This window comes from Podarcis gaigeae, assembly GCF_964106915.1.
Source record: "Podarcis gaigeae genome assembly, chromosome: 18".
Taxonomy (NCBI): Eukaryota; Metazoa; Chordata; class Lepidosauria; order Squamata; family Lacertidae; genus Podarcis; species Podarcis gaigeae.
The window spans coordinates 11,694,031-11,714,385 of record NC_139696.1 but is presented as its reverse complement, the minus strand read 5'-3'; the positions used below and the strand labels follow the sequence as shown (position 1 = coordinate 11,714,385).

General features: G+C 46.3%; 1 protein-coding gene and 1 long non-coding RNA gene across 2 annotated transcripts in view; both read right to left on the bottom strand.

The window, feature by feature from the left end:
- LOC310835903 overlaps positions 1 to 20,355 on the bottom strand; it is a 41,264-nt gene that overhangs the window by 12,541 nt on the left and 8,368 nt on the right. The gene's annotated exons all lie outside the window — the stretch shown is intronic.
- TMEM161A (transmembrane protein 161A) lies at positions 335 to 19,649 on the bottom strand. Its single transcript, XM_083720535.1, has 12 exons — positions 19,180 to 19,649; positions 17,454 to 17,557; positions 15,531 to 15,611; positions 15,213 to 15,310; positions 13,662 to 13,818; positions 11,531 to 11,682; positions 10,584 to 10,644; positions 9,183 to 9,326; positions 8,944 to 9,057; positions 2,919 to 3,093; positions 2,409 to 2,505; positions 335 to 981 (listed from the first exon to the last, which is right to left on the bottom strand). Exons 1-12 carry the CDS (start codon positions 19,180 to 19,182, stop codon positions 704 to 706), a joined length of 1,464 nt encoding a protein of 487 aa, XP_083576661.1. The 5' UTR covers positions 19,183 to 19,649; the 3' UTR covers positions 335 to 703.

The following is a 20,355-nucleotide window of genomic DNA, read 5'->3' as shown; positions in this document are numbered from 1 at the left end:
CCCTTCCTTTTTAGAAGAAAAAATCTGCGTGTTATAGAAGGAAAAATACGGTATTTCTTGTTTTGTCTTCTTTTGTGTCTTATCTTACTCTGTGTCCTTGGAATTTTGTGCATTTTATTTTTCAGTAAAGAATTCACATTTCATATATATATATATAGGAGTATAAGAAGAGTCTGCTATATCAGGCCAGTGTCCATCTCGTCCAGCATCGTGTTCTCAGCTGCAGCCAAGCAGACAAAGGCTTTTAATCCCTTTTGCAACCATGAGATCTAGAAACTTGCTATACAGGTGCTTTTAAGCCCTTTGGGGGCCACCATAAGGTCTGGAAACTTGATACCATTTAAAAAAATTTTTTTTAATGAAAGTTAAGATTCCCCAGCCAGCTGACTTCTCTGATCAGCAGCCTGCAACACAGTTGTAAATCTCCCCAGCACACACAAAGATCGGATAGTGCAGGATCCGGCCATGGGGCAGCCAAAATCCTCCGGCAGAAGTCCTGCCAACTCTCTGTGGACCATCAAAATTGGCAGCAGGCAGTAGAAGAGTTTTCCCAAAAGGTCTCTGCCTGCATAGCGTTGGCGGCCCCCTGACCAGGAACTGACCGATTGCAACGGCCTGCTCTCCCTCTAGTCCCACCCCGAAGGGGTTGGGTGGTCTTCTGGTTTGTCCCGTCCAGGGAGCGCTCCCCACAGAAAGCCTGCAGTTAGGACGCAGCCAGGTGCTGGTGGAAATACAGGCCGAAGAGGGTGGCGATGACCTGGCAGGCGGACACCCACCAGGTGAAGAAAGAGAGAAGCCCCCGGTAGAAAAGTGGGGTGAAGACGGTGCTGAAAGCCCCCAGGGCCCCCGTGATCTGCTCCACAGCTGCCTGGATGTCCTCCGTCCCGCCGTCGTTCGAGGGGGCGGCCTGGGGGGCACGAACCACATCCACTGCTGGCGAGGTCAGGGCGGGCTCTGGGTACAGCCCCCAGGAATAGTCGCCTTTTAAAGAGAGACACATGTGAGAAACAGGGCATGGGGCACGCAACTCCTGACCCAGCCTAGTATTCGAGCCCTTTGCCGGTCGCCACAGGCGAGCAGGAATTATGTGTAGGTGAGCAAGTGGGCCAGTGGGTCAGCACACAGCAAAGCGGGCTGTCACCTGGTGGGGCGGACCTCCCCAGCACAGGGTGGCAAAAGCGGGCCCTGGGATTGGAGCATTCCACCGTCTCTCTGTCAACATCCTGGCTGGAGGAAGAAGAATGGCAGGAGGAGCCAACGGGGGAACCCCCAAGGGAAGAAGGCTCAGAGCCTGGGATGGGACCATGATGAGTGGTCAGAGGGAGAAGAGGGAGGAGACTGAGGAGGAGGAGGTGTTGGAAGGGGAAGAGGCAACAGGGCCTAGTGAGTGGAGCGAGTCGGTGGCAGAGAATCAGTCCAGAATCAGAGGCAGAAACTGAAGCATGAGAGAAGGAGTCAGGCTGGGGAAGAGTCACGGATGTCTCCCCCTCCTGCTGCATCAAGCTGCCCTCCTTGCTGGTCTCCCAGAACCAGGAGAGGCATGAAGAGTGCGGAGGAGAGGTTGGCTGCATGACGGCACTGTCTCCAATTGCTTGGGGAAAACCCTAGAGAGGAGGGGACTTAGGCAGCCGCGGGGAGACGGGGACTTTCAGGCTCAGCAACTGCTTCATGGGGGGCAAGACCTACCAGGGATGAGCTGCTCTGCTCCTTAGGCCTGGTGTTTAGCCAAGTCTGTGCAGGTCCTGTCTTACGAATAACGATGTCACTCCAACATGCCTGGTGTGATTGGCTGCCGGCTTGCTTTTGACACTCTCCTGTAGAGATGGGGAACTCCTGGGTCCCTCGTGATGTTGCTGGGATCTGGATGCCTGTCATCCCAGACCACTGGGCCTGCTGGCTGCTGGGAGGTGGAGCCTAGCAATGTCTGGAGGGCCACAAAAGTTGCCCTCCCCTGCTCAACCAGCAGCATGGCACACTGCAGGCCAGAGATTGGGGCGGGCGGGGGGATGGGGCTATTTCATCCAGCAAGCACACCCCATGATCAGGGATGATGGGAGGAAAAGTTCAGCAAACACCAGCAGGTCCATGGATGTACACCCCCCCAATTCCTGTGCTAGGTAAAGGTAAAGGGACCCCTGACCATTAGGTCCAGTTGTGGCCGACTCTGGGGTTGTGGCGCTCATCTCACTTTATTGGCCGAGGGAGCCGGCGTGCTTCTGGCGAACCAGAGCAGCGCACGGAAATGCCCTAGGCTCTGTGGTTTAACCCACAGCGCCACCCGCACCCCTAATTCCTGTGCTAGTATTTGATAATAAATTCATGTGTCTGGGTAGAAACTAAAGTGGGGGCATTGAGCTATGGGGCAGCCCCATTCAGCTCCTGAAGGCCTCCCCCCTGCCACCACTTACCTAGCGTTTTGAGGAGGAACATGCAGTGCAAGGTGAGCAGGATTGGGGCCAGGTACTGCAAACTGACCACAGTCACGTAACAGTAGATTCTGGTGATCTGTAATTCAATAATAATAATAATAATAAATAATGTAAAAAAACAAATAAACTCCAAAACAGAACAAAAACACCATCTTAGCAACATTGCCATTTGGAGGAATGGAACTTAAAAATAAACAGGACATTTAATTTTGCCCAGGATCAAGCCCCTCCAATGCTCTGTTTGGAACTTATGGCCGCTGCAGCAAAATGTCCCACCTGCCAGCCAGACGACACTCGCGTTTCCTCTTCCCTCTGCATACCTTTTTTCTTTCATGCTGTGTATTTTTGGCTATCAGCGCAGAGCAGGGAAGAGATTGCCTTGGCTTGTAATACAGGGGTGGGGGGAACCTTCAGTAAGTCACAACTTGTCCCACAATTTGTCATGCCTATGCCTGAGCCGCCCCCGCCCCCCCGGTTCTGCCTCCGCACCTTCCGCTGGATCTCCAGGACAGCAATCCTCCCGGCCTCCCTCTTCACCTGCTCCACCCATCTCTCGGCGAGGTTCAGGTAGGCCTGCAGGTGGTAGCGCACAACAGCCAGGCGGAGGAGGCACAGAGCTACAACGGTCCAGAGGCGCACTGAATTATAGGAAGCGTTGGAAAGGCTGTGGGCAGAAAGAGAAACAGACACACACATACAGAGGACTGCAAAGTGTGTTGTAAAGTGCATTATGGAAATAGGACACTAGATGGCGATGGTGAGCTATGGCAAATTCAATATATTTTTCAAAACGGGTTTTTTTTTTTATAAAAGCATTTTCACAGCATTTTTATATGTGCCTAGATTCCACCAGAGAGAGACTTCTGCATCATATACATAGCTCAACTGGTAGAGCAGTCTTAATCTCAGGGTGGTGGGTTGGGTGATACATTCCTACCCTGAAGGGGGTTGGGCTAGATCTCAGAACTAACTACGGAGATCTGGTAGGCCTACTAAGGAAGAGCAACATTTTGTTCAGGTGGGAATTTCCGCAAGGCCTCTCGTTTACATTCAAAGGAAAGAAAATAAAGATAAGATCAAAGGAAGATAAAGTGAGTTTCCTGAGAGATTTTGGTGAAGATCTACGAAGGGAGGCCAGAACAAAAGAACTGGAGATACTAGGACTGGGATCACCTGATCTAGGAAGGCACCCCTTGGGGTTGGACCAATTAGAGAAAGAGACACAACCATCAGAAGAAGAACAACTTTTGGGAGCGGTTGGAGGAACCTTACAATAACTACAACATGTCTCTGCAGATGTGAACCTGGAACATTCGGGGTTTGAATTCCCCTAGCAAGAGGAAGAGAATTTTCCACATGTTGAAAAAGGAACAGTTGGATCTGATTTGCTTACAAGAAACACATATAACAAGACTCCACAGGAAATTATTGATAAATAAGAGACTAGGCCAAGAATTTATCTCATCGGACAAAGTCAAAAAAAGAGGAGTTGTGATATACGTAAAGGAGAAATTGTCACTAAAATTTCTTTTTAAAGACGAACATGGACGATTTGTAGCAATTGAAATACAAGTACAAGGAGAGAAAGTACTAATAATTGGAGTCTATGCACCTAATGAGGGGAAATCAGAGTTTTATAAGAAACTGCATGAGACGTTGTTGGATCACATGGATCAAAACATTATCTTGATGGGAGATATGAATGGTGTTGTGTCAAGAAACATGGATAAATCTGAAAGACAGGTAGTCACAAAAGATGGAAGACTACCAAAGACTTTTTTTGAAATGACAGACAATATGGACTTGATTGACATTTGGAGAACTAAAAATCCCCTAGGTAGAGAGGGGACTTTCTTCTCTGAAGCTAACATGACTTGGACAAGAATTGACCAAATTTGGATTACAAGAGGGATGGCACCCAAGATCCCGAAGGTGGAAATCTGCCCAAAAATCTGCTCCGACCATAATCCTGTGAGAATGGACATGAAATTAACACCGATTGGTTCCTTTAGATGGAGAATGAATGACACCTTGTTCAGGGACCCCGAAACTATAAAGAAGGCCCAAAAAATTGTGAAAGATTATTTTGAAATAAACTTGAAGACAACTGTGGAAAAAAGAGTAATCTGGGACGCAAGTAAAGCCGTTATGAGAGTTTTTTTGATTCAGCAAAATGCTATAAAGAGGAGACTTCAAGAGGAAAGAAAAGAAAAGATTTTAGAGAAAATTGGAGAAGGTGAGAAGAGACTAAGGACTAAACCAAAGTCACAGGAGATCCTGCGAGAAATTAAATTATATCAGGCACAATATTTGAAAATGGTTAATCAGGACATAGAATGGAAGATGAAACAAATGAGACAAAAAACTTTTGAATCGGCTAATAAGTGCGGAAAGCTGCTAGCTTGACAGCTGAAGAAAAGACAAAAATTAAATACCGTGACCAATCTTGAAGTAAATGGAAAGAATATACAAAACCCACAGGAGATTAAAGATTGTTTCCAGAGATACTTCAAACAATTGTATGCACAAGGGCCACAGAATGAGACCAAGATTGAGAAATTTTTAGAAACAAATGGATTACAAAATATATCCCAAGAGAATAAACTAATATTGAATGACAGAATTTCTGAACAGGAGGTTGAAGGTACCATTAAGAACTTGCAACTAGGCAAGTCTCCAGGCCCGGATGGGCTTTCCTCCAAATATTACAAAGTAATGAAAGACTATTTAATTTAACCATTAATGGAGGTTTGCAACGAAATTATGGAGGGGAAAAGAGCGCCGGAGTCGTGGAAAGATGCTTACATCACGCTTATACCGAAAAATGAATCAGAAAAGACACAACTTAAGAACTACCGCCCCATATCCCTACTTAACGTGGATTACAAAATTTTTGCAGATATTTTAGCCAAAAGATTGAAAAAAGTTCTAGCAGGAATTATACATAAAGACCAAGCAGGCTTTCTCCCAGGCAGATATATGTTAAATAATACGAGGAACTTAATTGACATTTTGGAAAAACTACAAGTTAACATCAATACAAAAGCTGTTCTGATATTTATTGATGCAGAGAAAGCCTTTGATAATATTTCTTGGAGTTTTATGAAGAAAAATTTGCAAGGGATGGGGGTGGGAGAAAGGTTTGGAAACGGTATAGGGGCGATTTACTCAGAACAAAAGGCAAAATTAATAGTGAACAATGCAGTTACAGAAGAAGTTAAGATAGAGAAAGGGACACGACAAGGCTGCCCAATTTCCCCTTTGCTTTTTATTTCAGTTCTGGAGGTCCTGCTGAACATGATTAGAAGGGACCAACAGATTCAGGGTATACAGGTCGGAGCCAAACATTACAAACTGAAAGCCTATGCAGATGATCTAGTTTTGACATTACAGGAGCCAATCCCTAGCACTAAAAGAGCTTTGGAAATAATACAAGAATTTGGTCAGGTGGCAGGGTTTAAATTGAATAAATCAAAAACTATGGTTTTAGAGAAGAATCTAACACCGATTGAGAAGGAAAGGTTTCAGGGAGAAACAGGATTAACAGTGGTGAAAAAAGTAAAATACCTAGGGGTCAATATGACTTCTAAGAATGTTAATTTATTTAAAGACAACTATGAAAAGTGTTGGTCTGAAGTGAAAAAAAGATCTTGAAATGTGGACAAACTTAAAGCTTTCCTTACTGGGTAGAATTGCAGTTATCAAAATGAATGTATTGCCAAGATTGTTGTTTTTGTTTCACACGTTACAGATTATTGACAAGATGGACTGTTTCAAGAAGTGGCAAAAAGAAATTGCTAGGTTTGTCTGGCAGGGCAAAAAGCCCAGAATAAAATATAAAATTCTTACTGATGCAAAGGATAGAGGGGGGTTTGCCCTGCCAGACTTTAAACTATATTATGAGGCAGCAGCTTTTTGCTGGCTGAAGGAATGGCTACTTCTTGAGAATACAGATATTCTTGATTTGGAAGGAAATGATAATGTTTTTGGATGGCATGCATACTTGTGGTACAGTAAGGACAAAGCACATAAGGCGTTCAAAAATCATATTGTCAGGAAAGCATTGTCCAATGTCTGGGTCAGATATAAAGATTTCTTGGAGAATAAAACCCCAAGGTGGCTCTCACCTATGGAGGCTAAGGCCTTGAAAAAAACTAATATGGGATCGAATTGGCCAAAATATTGGGAAATTCTGGAACAGGAGGGGAGACAAACTGAAATTGCAGAGCTATGAGAAACTTAGATAAGGTGCATGACTGGTTACATTATTTCCAAGTAAGAGAGGCCTATAATTTGGACAGGAAAAATGGTTTCCAGGTGGAAAAATCGAAGTTGGAAACAGAATTGCTAGAACCCAGTGCTAAGAAATTGTCGAGAATGTATAATTTGCTGTTGAAATGGAATACTGAGGACGAAACGGTTAAATCTGCTATGATAAAATGGGCACAAGATATTGGTCATAACATTATGCTTGCTGACTGGGAACGGTTGTGGACCACAGGTATGAAATTTACGGCATGTAATGCCTTAAGAGAGAATATTATGAAAATGATTTACAGGTGGTACATGACCCCAGTCAAGCTAGCAAAAATCTATCATTTGCCCGATAATATATGTTGGAAATGCAAAGAAACGGAAGGAACATTCTTTCACCTTTGGTGGGCCTGCCCAAGGATTAAGGCTTTCTGGGAAATGATCTATAATTAACTGAAAAAAATATTTAAGTATACCTTTCTAAAGAAACCAGAGGCCTTTCTCCTGGGCATGGTCGGCCAATTGGTGCCAAAGAAGGATAGAACCTTTTTTATGCATGCCACAGAAGCAGCAAGAATACTCATCGCAAAGCACTGGAAGACACAAGATCTACCCACTCTGGAAGAATGGCAGATGCAAGTAATAGACTATATGGAACTGGCAGAAATGACCGGCAGAATCCGAGATCAAGGAGAAGAACAGGTGGAAGAGGACTGGAAGAAGTTTAAAGTTTACCTACAAAAATATTGTAAAATTTATGAATGCTAAGGGCATTGTAAATGAAATGAAGGGGTTCTGGTGATTAAGATAAATAAGAGTATAAAGGGAAGGATAAAGGATGAATTTGAATATCAAATGATTTTGCTGAATTAATTTATAAAGTGGAATACAAGAAAGGAAGGCAGGTGGAAGTAAGGAAAATAAGATCTGGAAGGGCATTAATTTGAAAGAGAGTGTTTTTTATGCTAAATTTTCTTTTTTCTGTTTTTCTTTTTTCTGTTTTTCTGTGTGTATTTTTGATGTGTGTTTGTTGTTTTTGTGATTTTAGTTAATTTTTTTATTGGTTGTTAACTTTTGTAAAATCTAATAAAATATGATTTAAAAAAAAAATGAAGGGGGTTGGGCTAGATGGCCCTCGGTGTCCCTTCCTACTCTACAATTCTATGACGGTTTCCCTTTTTTCCCTTTTCCTTTTTTGCCAAATTGTCTTTATTGATTTTAACAAATCAGCCACATATTTAAAATCAGCCTATAAAACCGGAGAATACATAAAAAAAAAAAAATCATAATTGTATCGTAGCTATTTTTAAAATGCTGGTCTGTGACTGTGATAAATGGAAACTTTGAAGCTTTGAGCTTCCTGTTTGAAATAGGACTTGTTGAGTTTATTTGGCTCATTTATGACCTTCAACTCTCCCCCCATTTCTTGCCAAGGAGCTCAAGGGAAAGGTCCCTGGTCGCAGCAGGGAAGGCTGAGCCATCCTTTCAGAGTCCACAAGGACATTTCCAGCTAGCCAGGAACATTCAAGGAGGAGGATGTTCCAAAAGAGCAGGTTAGACTATTTACGTAAAACGACGACAGCAGCAAGAATACTGTCTGCCCAATGATGGAAAGATGGAGAGGTTTCCAGTAAAGGAAGAATGGCTTTTGGAGATGGAGGGGAACAGCAAAGATTAGAGACCAAAATGATGAAAATGCCTTGAGGACTGGAGACCTTTCACTGCTTGAGGAACTATTAGAGTAGATGAAAATGCAAGCAGGACTTGAAATATGAGCAGCAGGGCAAATTATTAGGATATGTAGGCTAAATTGAAGGCGGCCCTGTTCAGGGAAGTATTTAATGTCTGACGCTGTATTGTTTTTGATATTTGGTTGGAAGCCTCCCAGAGTGGCTAGGGAAACCCAGCCAGATGGGGGGGGGGTATAAATAATAAATTATTATTACTAAATTGAATGTATTTACTAGTATAGGGACAAAATATGCAGCATTCAAGGGTAAATATGGAAACCATGGAACCGGAAGATACGAAGTCAAGGGATAAAGTAACTTATGGTTTAGGTTAAAATTTGTAAAAAAAAAATTTATCTAACTGAAAAATTAATACGAGGGTTTTTTGTTTTGTTTTTAAAAGGAACACTCAAGGATGCTGCCAGGGAGAGATGAGCGGGGGGTGTGTGTGGCCTAGGGAGAGCTCCGGGGGTCAGAGGGAGAGCTCTGAAGGGCCGCCTCTCCCTCCTGGCGATCACAGAAGCACTTACATTTGGACGGTCTCTTTCCCCATGGGGGCGTTGAGCAGGAGGTCCCGGGAGATGGGCTTGACCCACATCAGCATGACGGCCACGGGTGCGAGGAAGCTGGCGTGGAGGAGCAGCCTGCCGTGTTGGGGGTCAAGGAGAAGAAGGGTCAGGCCCCCCACAGGCTGCCCCCTCCGCATCCCTGCCCCTTATCCCCCCCACCCCCGTCTTTCGGGAAGGGAAGGGGCAAGCCGTTACGCAACTGGACCGCCGGCCGGTCTGCGGCCATCTTGAGGGCATCCAGGTGAGTCTGCGCCAGCCGCAGCCCTGGGAAGGTCAGGCAGGCGCCGAGGAACGAGCAGAGGGCCACCAGGCAGAGCTTGACGGTCAGCTTGGTCACGGGGACCCTGGGGGAAAGAGAGGGAGGCGTTTTTCGGGAAGGGCTAAGGCTGCTGGAGACGCAGCAGGAAGGGACCCCAAGAGTCATCCCTGCAAGGCAAGGCATCGCAGCTAAAGAACCCCTGAGACAAAACCGGGGCCTTTTCTGCAGTGGCTCCCCATTTGTGGAATGCTCCCTCCATGGAGGTTTGGTGGGTGCCAGAGAACCATAGAATTGTAGGAGTTGGAAAGGACCTCCAAGGGTCATCTAGTCCAACCCCCTGCAATTCAGGAATCTCAACTAAAGCATCCAGGACAGATGCCAACCTCTGTTGAAAAGCCGCCAAGGAAGGAGAGTCCTTCCTTAACAGCTCTTAACAACAGAAAGTTCTTCCTAAAGTTTAGTCGGAATCTCCTTTCTTGTAACTTGAAGCCTTGGGTTCGAGTCCTGACCTCCAGAGCAAGCAAAAACAAGCTTGTTCCCTCTTCCATGTGACAGCCCTTGGGCTATTTGAAGATGGCTCTCCTATCTCCTCTTTTCCAGGCTAAACACCCCCAGCTCCTTCAAGCGCTCCTCATATGGTCTGGCTTCCAGACCCTTGGTCATCTTGGTCTCCCTCCTCTGCACATGTTCCAACTTGTCAACATCCTTCTTAAATTGCGGTGCCTAGAATTGGACACAATATTCCAGGTGTGGACTAACCAAGGCAGAACAGAGTGGGATTTTGGCTTTCCTTGATTTGTCCAGTTGAGTCAAATGAAAATTCAGTACAGGTTTTAGGAACACTCTTCCCCACCTTTTTTGCAAACTAAAAAGTCCCGAACGCAGCAACTTTTCCTTGTGGGGAAATCACCTGGCTCATTTTGGCCAACCTTTCCTAACTCTAGAACAGGGATCAGCAAACATTTTCAGGAGGGGGCCGGTCGACCGTCGCTCAGATCTTGTGGGGGGCCGGACTATATTTTGAAAAAAATATAACGAACGAATTCCTATGCCCCACAAATAACCCAGAGATGTATTTTAAATAAAAGGACACATTCTACTCATGTAAAAAGATGCTGATTCCCGGACCGTGTACAGGCTGGATTTAGAAGGCGATTGGGCCTGATCCGGCCCTCAGGCCTTAGTTTGCCTACCCATGCTCTAGAATATCCTTTTTGACGTGAGCTGACCGAAACAGTCCTGGAGTGGCCTCATTTCGGACATCAGATCTCCACTCGAGGGCAGGAGGTGGACAAAGAGAAATAACTCCAGGCAGGGTTTAAGATTTCAGAGACACACTTACGTCCAGTCCCAGCCTTGCCCTTTTAGGAAGACCTCCAAGTTGTCCTGGACGCTATTCAGCCCTGTGGGGACAAGAGAGTTGGGGGAGAATCCAGGAGAATGATGCAGCGCGATTGCTGGCAGGAGCGAGGCCTTATCAAAATGCAGTGGCGGACCTACATTCCCCCCCAATTGAATTTTCCCGGGGAGCCCAATGCAAACAGCAACAAGGTCATCTTCTTCAAGGTTCCCCTGCCCCACAAAATATCACATTTTTTAAAAAAAAAAATCAATCTCAGATTTTCATTAAAATTGCTGTACCGAATTATCTCACAAAGGCCAAGTCACTGGTGTGAATAAAAATCTCCTACGTCTTAACTTTTTTGAGTTATGGGGGGATGAAAATTAGGGAAATGCAGGCACGATGCCAGAGGTGCCAATTCGAATAAAATACTTTGCGGGGGGAGCTGCAGGTAAGCCCTTCATAATCAGTCACATGACACGGTGCACACACACTATTTGAAAGGCAATGCCCATCAGCTTTGGAGGAGTCCCTCAAATATTTTTTTGTGGTGGGCGAAGGGTATGTGGAATGCCCTCCCTTCAGATGTCAAGGCAATAAGCAACCATCTTACTTTTAGAAGACATCTGAAGGCAGCCCTGTTTAGGGAAGTTTTTAATGTTTGATGCTGCATTGTGTTTTTAATACTCGGTTGGTAGCCGCCCAGAGTGGCTGGGGAAACACAGCCAGATAGGCGGGGTATAATAAATTATTATTATTATTAGTAGTAGTAGTAGTAACCTGATTTGGTATTCTAACCCTTTTGTATCTAAAAGTAATTTTAGAAAATCTTAGAAAAGTGAATTTTTCCATTCTTCCAACATCGAGAAGAGGAATACGTTAGAGGAAATAAGTAAAATTCTTTATATATAACCACTGCTTTGTGAGCTTGCCCCCAGCTCCCTCACCTGCGTCGAGGCCAAATTCAAGGTAGTCTTCGCGGACGACCAGGACCAGCATGGCGACCAGGAGGAAGAAGAAAGCAAAGGCCAGGCAGACCGATCGCTCGCCCCCCTCCTTGGATCGGAAGTAATGCGTCATCACCGTGAAAAAGATTTTGCTGAAGGGAAGGGTTGTGCTAAGGATCACATGCCGGAAACATCGCTTCTCCCGAGAAAGACAAAGGTTTCACGTTATTCATTCATTCATTTGTCTCTATACATCCCCCCCCCCCCCCCGATTTTAGACATACAAATTGAATAACTTCCCAATAAACACACATATACAGAGAGAGAAAGAGGCCTTTCCCTTCACCCCCTTTGAGGTTTCTTATAATGTTAATTTTTAACACTGCATTTCCAGCGTTATTCCATTTATTAGTTACTCCCTGATTTTTACCTTAATCTTGCCACTGAACTTAATTGTGTACAATTTTTTTTTATTCAGATACAGTATTCCACAAATTTTCCCCGTTCCTTGATGAAATTTCTTCTTGGTTCCTTATTCTTCCATTCATTTAGTCTGACACTTCTTCTTGGTTGGGACACAATCCTGAAATAGCTTCACTTTAGGGATTATTTCATTCCCGCTGTTCCCTTCTCGGAACTACAGTTCCCAGGGTGCTCTATCAATCCACCCCTCTTTCCCCGCAACTAACTCGGGTCCCTAAATCCCATTGGGTCTACTCTGAGTATCACTTCAGCCACCTTAATTGACTCTATACAATTAAAAGCTCTCTGATGCCGCTTTAACAACCATGGCATTCCCCTCCAAAGAATTCTGGGAGCTGTAGTTTGCTCTGGGTGGTGCTGACAATTGTTAGGAGACACACAACCCAGCCATTCCTCTCCCAAAGCTACAGTTCCCAGAGTTCCCTGGGAAGAGGAATTCATGGTTAATCCACTGCCTCTCAGCTTCCTGGTACTTCCTGCAGAAATATTGATTGTTTTGCAACTACAAGATCTATAAACTTGAAATTCAAATGCTTTAAAACTTTTTTTAAAAAAAATCCTGAGGTGTAGAATCATAGAAGCAAAGAAGCATAACACTGCAAGGTGGGAAGGGGTCCCGAGGGTCATCTAGTCCAAGCCCCTGCAATGCAGGAACCTCAACTAAAGCATCAACCACATGTCAGGAGTCCTCTGATGGTGTTTCCTGCTTGGCAGGGGGTTGGACTCGATGGCCCTTGGGGTCTCTTCCAACTCTAGGATTCTAGGATTCTATCCAGGGCAGATGCTTAAAAACTTCTGCTGAAAAACTTCCAAGCAGGGAGAGTCCACCACCTTCCATCTCTCAGTTGAACTGCTCTTAACTGTCAGAAAGATCTTCCTGATGTTTAGTCAGAATCCCCTTTCTTGTAACATGAAGCCATGGATTCGAGTCCTGCCCTCCAGAGCAGGAGAAAACAAGCTGGCTCCATTTTCCATGTGACAGCCCTTGAGATATTTGAAGATGGCTCCCATATCTCTCCTCAGTCTCCTCTTTCCCAGGCTAAACATCCCCAGCTCCCTCAACCGTTCCTCATCAGGCTTGGTTTCCGGACCCTTGACCATCTCATTCGCTCTCCTCTGCACACCTTCCAACTTGTCAACATCCTTCTTCAATTGTAGTGCTCAGAACTGGACACAGGACTCCAGGCCTCTGCCCAGGAAACTTGGCGCATTTCTTAAATGGAAGCTCAATTTCTCAGACTTACAAATCATGATGCAGACACTTGTGAAATGGGAAGCGGTCATGAGAACCTAAGAGGAGCCTTCTGGATCAGGCCAGGGGTCCAGCATCCTGCTCTCACAGGGGCCAGGGAGATGCCCAAAGGGGAAGTCCACAAGCAGGATCCAATCACAAGAGCAACTCTCCTCCTCCTCTGATGATGATTATACCCTGCCCATCTGACTAGGCTCCCCCAGCCACTCATCCCCCAGCCCCCCATCTGCCCTTGAGAGCCCTCTTCCAGTTTAGAGTTGGAAGGCACCCAGCGGTCATCTAGTCCAACCCCCTTGCAATGCAGGAATCTCAAGGTGTTCCTCAACTGGCCCAATCCTCTTTTAAAGCCGTCCCAAGTTGGTGGCCGCGAACGGCGTCTCCGGGGCCGAAGGATACACGGAGAAGATGACAGTCAGCAAGCACCAGAGGATCCCAATGTTGGCTTCCTTCTGGGGGTCAACCAGGCAGTAGTAGCCTTCAGTGAAGACATAGATCCCGGTGGCGTATGCTGCAAAGTCCACGTACCACTGATATTCCAGGAAATAGCACAGCACTAAGTGGAGAGAAGAGAGACAGGAAGATGCTCTTATTGCCTCCTGGGCCTGACCAGCTGCACCCAAAAGCCTCTTCCAAAAAGAAGAAGCAAATGTCCAGGCCTTGTGGAATGGTCAAGAATGGGTAGGAGGGGACCCTGAGAGTCATCTAGCCCACCCCCTGCAATGCAGGAATCTTTTTGCACAAGGTGGGGCTCAAACCCACTACTCTGAGATTCAGAGTCTCATGGTTTGCCGACTGAGCTATATTCCAAATAAATGGTTAATTTGACAAGGAACTGTGGAGCCTGCCTTATCTAGAGCCATCCAGCTTAGTGTTGAATTGGACCCAGAAACTAATTGGCAGTCAGTGCAGTCGGGCCAGGATCAGTGCAATAAGCTCAAACTGCCTTAACCCTGGTGTGCAACCTGGCTGCCAAATTCTGCGCCACTGAAGATTTTCAGTGTATAATAATAACAATACCCCGCCCACTCTGGGTGGCTTCCAACAAAATAAAACACAATTAAGACATCAAACATCAAAAACCTCCCTATACAGTGGTACCTCTGGATATGAACGGGATCTGTTCCGGAGCCCCGTTCGCATCCAGAAGCGAACGCAACCCACATCTGCGCGGGTCATGATTTGCTGCTTCCGCGCATGCCCGTGACGTCATTTTGACCATCTGCGCATGTGCGAGTGGCAAAACCCGAAAGTATCGCATTCTGTTACTTCCAGGTGGCTGCGGAGCACAACCTGAAAGCGCTTAATTTGAAGCAACTTCAACCCAAGGTATGACTGTATAGGGCTGTCTTCAGCTGTCTTCTAAAAGTCAGATAGTTGTTTATTTCCTTGACATCTGATGGGAGGGCATTTACACTATTTTTTGTTGGGAGCCGCCCAGAGTGGCTGGGGCAACCCAGTCAGATGGATGGGGTATGAATTATTATTTTTATTATAAACCTGTAAGCTTCCTGGCAAAGGGGGGAATTTGAACCCTAGTCTGCAGTCAGATAGGTGGCATATAAATATCATCATCATCATCATTAAACTGCTTAGAAACTCCTTTGGCATGTAAGCGATATATAAACAAGTACCTAATACGAATAATACACAAATGCCATCTATGATCCCCGTGACTCGCTGGGCAGCCTATGGCAAGCGGCAGGAAACTTGCTTGCTTCAGGGAAAATTGGGCACAACGCTCTCCGCCAGCCAAAGGGACTAGAAACTTGGCTCTGACAAACAAAAGCTTAAACCATCTCAGGAAGAAAGGCTTGGGGTGTCCCTGAGGGGACCAGACCACCTCAGTCCTCCCTGACCCCCAAAGCTATTTGGGGAGGGGAGGATAGGCAGCCCCCCCATTTCTGCCAAAGGGAGGGAGCTTAGGGGATCCAACCTCCGCGCATTTACCCAGAGCGTCCACGGCGGTGATGGGGCTGCTGTCCAAGCGAAGGTCAATATCCCGGGGGACAGAGGAAGGCTTTTCCTCCGTGACGCCGTTGATCTTCCTGTCAGATAGACAGATAAACATAAACAGTTGGTTGGCGCCAGAGGGAGCTGTGTGGTCCAAAGACGGCGCCAGGGGGGCGAAGATGGATCTAAGTTGCCCCCACGCCTTTCCCGTGTGTCTCCGGGTGGAGATTCGTTGTTCCTTCCCCATTGCCAGCCACCAGCTCCCTCTGCCACCCAGACAGACAAGATGGCCGCCCTCACGTCAACTCTACTCACCGCTCCCTCTTCCCCTTTGGCCTGGGCTTCCCCGCCAGGGCGAGCAGCTCCTCTTCCGAGGGGTGTTTGAACCGGCGCAGGCTGGCAGAAGAAGAGGGGGAAAGGGCTCACCAAACAGACATTGGGCTGAACGCAACTCAAGAGGAGTCCCATTGGGATGGGTGGGAAATGATATATAATGAAATAAAAAAATGTTCAAAAATACGTTTGTTAAAAAACCAGAGGCTTTTTTTACTAGGAATATTAGGAGATGAAGTGTCAAAGAAACAAAAGAGGCAATTTATATATGCAACCACAGCTGCCAGAATGTGACTTGCCCAAAAGTGGAAAGAAGAGAACGTACCAATGAAAGAAGAATGGAGGACTAAGGGGAGAGACTAGGCCAAAATGGCAAAACTCACCGTGAAGATCAGGCACCAAGATGAAGAAGAATTTAATCATGAATGGAAAATTTTTGTAGATTACTTTAAAGAGCACTGTAAAAATGGGGAAACACTAGCAGGATTGTGAACTGAAGGTAGAATTTGTGAACTGAAGGTAGAATTATGATGTGAAAAATAATTATAAGAATTATAAGAAGGAAAATAAAAGGATAAAAAAAAAGGAAAACAGGGGTGGGGGTGGGGTGGGGGTGGGGAAGTCAATCATTGCAAATTTGGATTTGATATGTAAGCATATGAAAATTATTGTTACCAGAAAAATTGAAAATAAAATATTGGAGAAAAAGATGGGCAAGGGCTGGCATGGCTCCATTAATTTCATTGGTTCTGCTCCTGAGGAAAACATAGGCCACATTTGCACCCTATCTTAATCATCATCATCATCATATTTATACCTCACCCATCTGGTTGGGTTTCCCCAGCCACTCTGGGCGGCTTCCAGCAAAATATAAAAAAAATATGTCAATACAGGGTTAATAATAATAATAATAATAATAATTGTATTATTTATAATAATTTTATTGTTTATAATAAAAACTTAAATCACTTTTGACGCCACTTTAAACAGCCCTGGCTTCCTGGGGAACTGTAGTTCAAAGGCACTGGGTGTTGTGAGGAGGTCCCCACTTTTCCCCTCTGAGAACTACAATTCCTGGACCAGTTTAGCAGCTCATCTCCCTTCCCAGGGAGCTCTGGGAATGCTAGTGCTGAGAGGGGAAAGACTCCAGGGAGCTGTAGTTTGTTTGGGGTGCTGAGCACTGTGAAGAGGCCCCCTATTCTCCTTTGCAGAACTACGGTTCCCAGAGCTCCCTGGGGAAAGGGATTGAGAGTTAAAACTGGAGGGGAAAGTGGGGTTCCCTAACAACACTCGGCACCCTTCACAAACTACAGCTCCCAACTTGTCCTCTATGTATGCCAATAAAGGTTGATCAATCAATTGATTGATCACTTGAAACTACAGCTCCCAGGATTCATTGCAGGGGGGATGCCGCCACCACAGTTGTCCAAAGTGATATCACGATGCTTTAAAGGCAGAGTGCGGATGTGAGCCTACGATTCCCAGAGTTCCCTGGGAAGAAGGATGGATCGCTAAATGATGTTGGGAACTGTAGCTTCACAAGGGGAATCGCACCCTAACAAACTACAGCTCCCAGAATTATTTGGAAGCCCTGGAGGTTTTAAAGCGGGATCAGAACTTTTTAAAGGTCTGGCGCGAACGCGGCCACAGCCTAACCAAACCAGCAAATTTGGTATGAATGCCAAATAAACAGGGAATAAATTCAATGGCGTTTTTCTGCAGGTGGAATCGTGGACAAATGGATAATTTTGGGGGGGGGGGTCCCAAGGCCGAATGTGGGAGCCCCCAAGTTCCTTTTGCTTCCATCCATGGTGAAAAAATAATAAGCAAATTTTGACCTCTTGCTGCACTCCTGAGGAACCTCCCTGCCATCCCCAGCCCTGAGAAAAAGGGGATTTCTGGTACCTTCCGTTGCAGAGGATCCACCGGGCAAAGGACCAGTGAGGGGCCATCTTCTGCATGATGCTGGCCACCAGCAGAGAGACCACGAGCTGCACCCCCATCACCGCCTGTGGGGCAGAAGCAGAGGAAGAGGCCTTGGGTCAAGTCCAATGTTTTATTCTCATCAAAGTTCTATTTATCATCATCATCATCATCATCCCCTCCAACATTTCTCCAATGAAAATAGGGATGTCCTATTCACTGATGATAAGTCAGATAGCTTAGTTGTTTAGCGCATGGCACTGAAGCCACCCAGAGAGGCTGTGGAAAACCAGCCAGATGGGCGGGGTATAAATAGTAACATTATTATTATTATTATTATTATTATTATTATTATTATTCCCTTCAACATTTCTCCAACAAAAAGAGCAACGTCCTAAGGAAAAGTGGGACGTCCCGGGATCAAATCAGAAACTGGAATGGCTCCTGCAAATTTGAGACTGCCCCTGGAAAATAGGGGCACACCAAGGTTGCAGCTTCGCTCCCCACATGGGACAGCTGCCTATTCTTGCACTGCTGGGGGTTGGACTGGATGACCCTCAGGGTCCCTTCCAACTCTACAGTTCTACCCCTTTGGGCTAATCCAGCAGGGATCCTGCGTTCAGTTCTAGAAGCAGGTAGTGAATTTCTCATCCCACTTTTCAGATCCACCTCGATATTCGCCCTCCACCCCACCCTCCACCCCAAATCCTACACTTCGCACCTCTCTGTTGGTGTTGATCTTTAAAGCCCTAAACGGCCTCAGCCCAGTATCTTTGAAGGAGTGTCTCCACCCCATCATCCACTGAGGTTCCCTCCCTGCGAGAAGTGGGATTATAGGGAACCAGGCAGAGGGCCTTCTCAGTGGTGGCACCTGCCCTGTGGAACGCCCTCCCATCCGATGTCAAAGAAAAGAACAACTACCAGACTTTTAGAAGACATCTGAAGGCAGCCCTGTTCAGGGAAGTTTTTAATGTGTGCCATTTTAATGTATGTTTAATCTTTGTTGGAAGCTGCCCAGAGTGGCTGGGGAAACTCGGTCAGATGGGTGGGGTACAAATAATAAATTACTATTACTATTACTATTACTATTACTATTACTATTACTGTACCGAAAACATAGACCCCATGTAAGGTTAGTGCAGAGATATTGACTCATTTCTATTTTAAGGGCAGGAAGTGGAGCTGGCGGCCGGCTGTGTGGCCTGGACACGGGATTCAAATTTCAAGGAAGGTGATTCCCACATTGGGGGAAACTTTCTGACAGTGGAACGGTCTTCCTTGGGAGCTGGAGGACTCTCCTTCCTTGGGAGTTTGTAAGCAGAGGTTGGCTGGCCCTCCATCCTGGCTGCTTGAACTGAGATTCCTGCATTACGGGGGGGTTGGAATGGATGACCTTTGGGGGTCCCTGCAGCTCGATGTCCCCGGAAGGTGGTGATCTCATTTCTCCTTCCTTGGAGGCTCTTAAACGGCGGTCGGATGACCACCTGCCAGGAGTTCTGCAGCTGCGCTTCGTGCCTTGGGCGGGGTTGGGCTAGATGTCCTTTGGGGGTCCCCTTCCAACTCTACGGTTCTGTGGTCCTGGGACCTTGGCAAGCATGCAAACCTTCTCTCTCATGCAGAAAGCAAACCCACCTGCCCCGCAGCCCAGCTCCAGGCCCCTAAGTCCATAAACACCCAACAATGCATTCTTGCATTTTTAAAAACTTACCATTTTCTTTTAGGATCCCGAGCCAAAAACAGCCCCAAATTAAGAGACAGGCAAGGCAGGTAAGTTTCCCTGCACTTCTGATCCTGCAGACCAAAGAAGGAGTGAGACCCCCCCAGCCAATCCCAAGCGGCACTTCCAGTTGATTGCCAGCCAGCCAGCCAATGACAAGGCAAAATAAAAATAAAAAGGTTTGAAGGGAGGCGGGGATTTTGCCACCCCCCACCTGTTTCCGGTTTTCAGGCGCCTGCCAAGCGCGTTGCATGTCGGGGCTTGCAGTTTCCTTTCCCAGACGAGGTTCTTTAAGATGGAACGGAGAGGGAATTTTTTTTTGCACGTTTTCCTCTGCAAAAATTCACAAGGTTTTCCCTTCACATGGGCCCTTTTGCAGCCAGTGTGGATGGCCTTAAAAGAGGATTGCACAAATCTGTGGGGTTTTTCACGAATTCAGGGGCTACTAGGCAGGATGGATGTGTTCTCCTGCCCCCAGTTGTTGGGGAATGAGAGCACCGACTGCGGCTGCAGAGGTCCGTAACCCCTGCATTGCGCGGGGTTGGACTAGATGACACTTGGGGGCCCTTCCGACTCCACAATGCTATGATTCTGTGAACTTGTAACTGCTGCCTCCGGCGTTGCTTTTGCTGCGTCAGCAGCACCCAAGTGACCTCCCTGGGGGAGCAAGCCTGGGCAGAGTGTCTGGGGGTCCTGGGCTGCCCGGGTGACAAGACCCCCCTCTTGGCCTCACTGAGGGGGTCCAAAGGGAAGCAGAGCAAGACGTTGGGCAGCAGCTGGGCTGAAGGAGTTGCCAGAAGGAGGCGGACAAGGCACCATCCAACCGCCTTAGGGACTCCACTCTGGTTTGAGTAGGGTTCACTCCTGAGCCTTTTCTTTTCCCAAAGATAACCCGCAAGGCAGCAGAGGTTAGGTATCTGAGTTTTCCTTCTCGTAGACAGGCTCTCTTCCCAGGTTGATGATGAGCCCCATTTGCCCCTCACTTCCCTCTACAGAAACTGCCTTCTTGATCACTGTTGGGCTAATTGATCACTTAATAATAATAATAATAATAATAATAATAATAATAATATATTTATATCCCGCCCATCTGGCTGGGTTTCCCCAGCCACTCTGGGCGGCTTCCAACAGAAAATTAAAATACAATAATCTATTAAACATTAAAAG

Excerpts from the sequence above, each read along its gene's own strand:
- TMEM161A (XM_083720535.1), bottom strand. Across the intron at positions 15,612-17,453 it reads TGGATCCTCTGCAACGGAAG|CCTGCGCCGGTTCAAACACC; the intron begins GTACCAGAAATC and ends TTCTTCTGCCAG. Across the intron at positions 10,645-11,530 it reads TGAATTTGGCCTCGACGCAG|GGCTGAATAGCGTCCAGGAC; the intron begins GTGAGGGAGCTG and ends TTGTCCCCACAG.